Source organism: Barbus barbus (genome assembly GCF_936440315.1).
Source record: "Barbus barbus genome assembly, chromosome: 45".
Lineage (NCBI taxonomy): Eukaryota > Metazoa > Chordata > Actinopteri > Cypriniformes > Cyprinidae > Barbus > Barbus barbus.
In genome coordinates, this window is record NC_136723.1 from 21,416,615 (window position 1) to 21,422,614 (window position 6,000).

General features: G+C 33.0%; 2 protein-coding genes across 2 annotated transcripts in view; both read left to right on the forward strand.

Moving 5' to 3' along the window:
• The window catches only part of LOC306864159 (myosin-IIIb-like), a 50,260-nt gene extending 44,937 nt beyond the window's left edge, over positions 1-5,323 (forward strand). The window contains exons 27-30 of the mRNA XM_079407912.1: positions 1,088-1,253; positions 3,026-3,361; positions 4,696-4,765; positions 5,106-5,323. Coding sequence (XP_079264038.1) covers positions 1,088-1,253; positions 3,026-3,361; positions 4,696-4,765; positions 5,106-5,113 — 580 coding nt within the window. The 3' untranslated portion in view covers positions 5,114-5,323. The remainder of the gene's footprint in view (positions 1-1,087; positions 1,254-3,025; positions 3,362-4,695; positions 4,766-5,105) is intronic.
• A 102-nt stretch (positions 5,324-5,425) lies between these two features.
• Positions 5,426-6,000, forward strand: part of ccl27b (chemokine (C-C motif) ligand 27b) — a 1,666-nt gene continuing 1,091 nt past the window's right edge. The window contains exon 1 of the mRNA XM_079407916.1: positions 5,426-5,560. Within this exon, the coding sequence (XP_079264042.1) occupies positions 5,506-5,560 (55 nt within the window). The 5' untranslated portion in view covers positions 5,426-5,505. The remainder of the gene's footprint in view (positions 5,561-6,000) is intronic.

A 6,000-nucleotide genomic window follows, 5' to 3' on the forward strand; every position in this document is an offset into this window, starting at 1 on the left:
TTTATATAAATAATAAATACATAGGAATAAATATAAATAGTATATATTTTACTCTATTATTAATAATAATCATATTAATAATAATAGCAAAAACTACAATATTTTATTCATATTTAATTTTAATATTATTATTTATTATTAGTGCTGGGCAACGATTAATCGCATCCCAAATAAAATATTTTTGTACATAATTAATATACACAGTACACACACATATATTATGTATAAATACACAAGCATGCAAATATTTTCTAAATATATACTGTATGTGTGTGTCCTTATATATACTTATTAAATGTGCGTGTACTGTGTATATTTATTATGTACACACAAATTTTTATTCTGGATGCGATTATTCGTTGCCCAGCACTATTTATTATATGTGACCCTGAAGCAGTCTTAAGTCGCTGGGGTATATTTGTAGCAATAGCCAAAAATACATTGTATGGGTCAAAATTATCAAGTTTTCTTTTATGCCAAAAATCATTAGGATATTAAGTAAAGATCATGTTCCATGAAGATATTTTGTAAATTTCTAACCGTAAATATATCAAAACGTCATTTTTGATTAGTAATATGCATTGTTAAGTGCTTCATTTGGACAACTTTAAAGACGATTTTCTTAATATTTAGATGTTTTTGCACCCTCAGATTCCAGATTTTCAAATAGTTGTATCTCAGCCAAATATTGTCCGATCCTAACAAACCATACATCAATGGAAAGATTATTTAATCAGCTTTGATGATGTATAAATCTCAATTTAAAAAAACTGACACTTAAGACTTTTTTTGTGGTCCAAGGTCACATATAATAACATTCATTTTTATTTGAATAAAATAATGATGTGATAATGATAATATAATGTAAAAATATCTCTATTAATAATGCTACTAAATATGAATAAATTTAAATAAATAGTATACACGTGTTACAAATAATAATGATTAATTTTATTTAATTAATAATATATAATAATAATTCTTGTTTGTTTATTAATTTGTTTATTTATGTTCTTGATGTTGAACTTATTTTTATTTATCGCTTGGTTTTATTTATCGTATATGTATGATTTATGGCCTGTATCAGGGGTGCTGATCGCTGTCGTCACTATATGGTGGAGATGCAGAGCAATGGGAAGTATGTGATTCTCGGGGAGGATCGGGCTCACTCCTGTCTCACAGATCTGGTCCAGTATCACACTCAGGTGGGCATCAAGCCCTTCATGGAGCTGCTGACGCTGCCCTGCGGTCAGGTGAGTGTCCTGCGCTCAGTGCTGGCAAGGTTACTTCGGAAATGTAATAGGTTACAGATTACAAGTTACCCTATTTAAAATGTAATAAGTAGTGTAACTATTTCAATTACTTTATTAAAGTAATGTAACTGATTACATTTGAGTACTTTTCTAAATTTCTAATGGATGTTTTCCACTGTTAATCATTTTGAAACATTTAAACCAGGCAGGGTTAACAATAGTACTCAATAGTACTTCCTGTCAGACTTTCAAATCCTTCATTACTTGAATTAAGGTTATAATAATTACATTTTAAAGCACAGCCACCACAAGACTTTAGCACCGCCTTTTACTTTGGGATAGTTTTGAGGTTAAATACAGATTTAATATCATAACAAAAAATTGTTTAATAGCTATGAGTTTTTGAAATAAAATCTTTGCATAGCTATAACAGGAAATACTGACATCTAACAATGCCTTGGGGAAAAACAGTTAATCTTAAAAAATAAAGCATATACATAAATAAAACAGTTATTGAATAATTATGTGTCCTAAAGTCCTGAAATATTGGTGTCTCATATTTTAGAGCAGTCAATGCAATTTGGGAAATAAATCGTATATGTGTGTGTGAGAGAGAAAATTAGGGCTGTCAAACAATTAATCGCATCCAAAATAAAAGTATTTGTTTACATAATATGAGTGTGTACTGTGTATATTGATTATGTATATATAAATACAAACACATGCATTTATATATATAAGAAAAATGTCATGTTTATATATTAAATATGTTTATACATAATACAAAGTATAATAATATAAATGTATATACATGTAAATATTTAAAAAATATTGCTGTAAGTGTGTGTGTGTGTGTGTGTGTGTGTATGTATGTGTGTATATTGTACACACACATACATATATTATGTAAACAAAATTACAGTTACATTCATTTTGGGTAACACTTTATTTTAAGGTGTCATAATACAGAGTAATTACCTAATTAAGTACTTAGTAGTAGCCGTTGTACTTACATGAAACAAAATGCTTACCATGTAACTAAGTTATGGAACAGCCTGTAATTAGAGTTTGTAATTATATAGATGTAATAGACAGCTACTATTACACACGTAACAGGCCAAGTCTGTTACACAGCAACTGGTACACTTCAGTACAATCTTGATGCACTTTATTTTAAGTAGCTTATGACTGTGTACTTGCATTTAGAATTATGTTGTAAAAAGTCTGCAAAACATATGTAATCTTTTGCTTACATAAGTAGCTTAGTAACAGACTCGGTCTGTTACATATGTGTAACAGTAGCTGCCTATTACATCTGTAATTACAGGCTGTTCCATAACTTAGTTACATGGTACATTTTGTTTCATGTAAGTACAACGGCTACTACTAAATACTTACTGTGCCTATAGAAAGGCACTCATTTTATCAGTGTTTCCTTTTTAATAAATTTGCAAAGTTGTGATAAATCCATGCTTTGCGTGAATGGGGTGTAGATTTATGTGTGTGTGTGTGTGGGGGGGGGGGGTTAATTTAAAGCAGTTTAACATAACGCAACATAACAAAATGTGAGAAAAAAGAAGGGGTATGAAGACTTTCTATTGGCACTGTAATTAGGTAATTACTCTGTATTATGGACACCTTAAAATAAAGTGTTACCTTATTTGGTCATTAATTTACGTAACTCTTACATGTAACTTACTCTCCAACACTTTGCTCCATTCATAGCCGTGTGTTCAGAGTCGAGAGAGTAACGCTGGTTTGTGTGTGTGCAGATGTGTGATCAGGAGCCTGACTATGAGGAGCTCAAAGAGTTTACATCATCATCTTCATCATCTGCGGCGGAGCGTCCTGCTGAGGATCAGGACATGGACACGGGTTCACATAAAGCGCACTTACAGATGCAAAGGCTCTTCCTGCCACCGGGAGGAAGCTCAAACCCAGAGTCCCACAAACCGTCGGTGCTCAAGCGCATCTCTGACCGCCGCAGACGAGTCGAAGCTGCTCAGATGGATCACAAGGACGACGATCTGACCGGAGAGAGCAGACCATTCCCCCGACTCTACCCCTCCATACGACTGGCCATGAGAGAAATCCAGCACATCCTACAGGTACAAACACGCATGCACAGAGGATACACCCTTGTCCAAATACCCACACTTACAGTCTTTGCACTTGACTACTTGTATGACGTATTTCCTGTATTTGGTCCAAATGTTCAAGTGAGGCTCGAAATTGCGACCCTTTTGGTCCCATATGCTCCCATAATTGAATCTGTGCGACCTCAAAATGTATTTAGGAGCATCTGTGCGAGTGCATATAATTGTTGTAGTGTGACCTGTTTTCATTTCTCTAAAAACGTTCACAGTTATGTGCCTTCTATGTGCCGATACGGTTCTATCAAACGTTACATAACATCTTTACATTCTTTAATTTAATGCAGATTTTAGATTGGTTAATATTAGCTGTCAATCACTCAGTCACTGCTTTCCGCTGTCAGGTGACAGGGAGCTAACTAACCTTACCGCGGGAAATGCAAAGGGCTGAAGAAGAGAGAAAATGAAAAAACACTGACAGATTTCTTTTGTAAACCACCTAAAGGAACAAATAATGCTGGTGATAGCGATCATGTGGTGAATGTTGAAGTTTTTTCCTCCAAAAATCAGCATGATTACAAATGTGATATTGATTTTATGCAACAGTTCAATAAACAAGAAGTTTGAACTATTAAGAGACTTATGTTTTAGACGCCATATTTCCTGTTTTTGTTCTATTTTGACAACAAAAATAATTCCAAACAAAGCCACGGCACTGTTTTGCATCTCTGAGCAACATGACAGGGTTTTTTTGTGAATAAATCAACCGTTTAAATGATTTTGTAAAGTATTTATATAAAAAATAATAATACATTTGAATAAATAAATACACTGTAAAAAAAAAAAAAAAGTTGAGGCAACCAGCTTCAGCAGATTTTTTGGAGTTCTCTCAACTTGTTGTTTTAAGTTTAAGAGAATCTCCTACAAAAATAAGTTGAGAACTCAAAAGTCTGCTGAAGTAGATTTACAGTGTAGTGTATATTTATATTAACAATAATATATAAACTTCTGATTAAACTATAACAACAATGAAACATTATGAAAAACACGAGTAAACCCTCAGCTGTAGTTCAGTTTCTGTTTTGCTGATAGTAAAGCTGCGGTTGTTCAAACACAGTAACACAATATTCGGCACTTTTGCGTAATAAACGGTTTTCCTGTCAGTAAAGATGCCAGAAAAGCCTCCTCTCTGCGCTGCAGGCTAAATACCACCTAGTCCGTGTGAGCTGATGTTTGCATGTGTTTGTTCTTGTTCAGACAAAAGCACACTGAAGTCAACTGAATCTATTCACTAATCTGGAATTTTCCGCAGTGTTTCATGTCCTTTCAAATCCCATGTTTTTTTCCAGCACTTCCAGCAAAGCCAAGATCAGATCCAAGTCTCCTCCGGCAAAGCCTTGAGCTCGTGGAAGAGGACGGGTGAGTTATCAGATTTCTTTCACTGGTTTTCATCCATAGACCTTCTGTCTTGAACACAGTATTCAACTTCATATCAGCTGTAAAACCTCATTTTGACTTCATTATATGCTGATAAATTTCACAAAATTATCATGATTTGGAATACTGTTATGACCATTTCATAGTTTGTTTTTCACATTTTTGGAGCCCTAGATTTCATCATAAAAAAGAATAATGAATATAATCAGAAAGAGTGGTGACTGATTTCATTTTGGAATGAATTATTCCTGTAATCGAGTGTTTTGTTTCTATCTAATGTTGTAGTAAAAGTATGATTTTATTGTGTATTTGTCTGTTTCAGATGCGTGACACTGTGGAGATTGAAGCTACAGATGTTTTTGATGCTGCTATCTGTGATTTTTATTTTATAAATGTGAAATTTTAATTTGGATGTGGAGAAAACTACAGAGTAATTTGACATTTTTAACTTAATTTTTATTGTTGGTTGTAATGTTCTGTATTTTTATTTAATGTAAATGATGTTTTAGGTGATTGAATTAAATAGTTTTGTTTGATACACTGCAGCTCTCTCTGAGTTTAAATGCATGAATGAATGAACGCTGAACTCTTGATGCAGATTGATAGTGTGTGTGTGTGTGTGTGTGTGTATCATGCGTGGCTCTGATAGGAGGAGTTTAAAGGCTCTTATAAGAGTGTGTATCTGAGTCTCAGATCCCACAGGATTCACAGCCGATCTTCAGATGGAGCTCATAGTGTTTGGGATTTTACTCTCTGTCACCTTCAGCGCCGTTCAAGGTAAAAATGAGGATTACTGCAAATAATAACCACTGTAATCAGTCATGATTTTTCATTTTGTGTGTGTGTATATATATATATATATATATACAGTACAGTACATATACTACTTTTACTGTTATTTACACTACAGGAATTACATTTAAATTTCTTTTTTTCCTTCTAACAAATACCTAAAAAAAACTTTTACACTACAGGAATTAATCTTTTGGTCTTTCAAACAAATCTTTTTTTTTATGCATAATTTGTATATGTTTTATGAGTATGTATATCTATTTGATCACGTTATTTTAATGTCCAATTCTCTATTAACTTGGCTTTTTGCTTCAATAAACTCCTAATTTGTTGCTTATTAATAGTTTATAAGGTAGTTAATTTCAGGTAGTGTGAAGGATCTAAAATATGGTCATGCACAATAAGGCATCTCTGACAATAAGGCA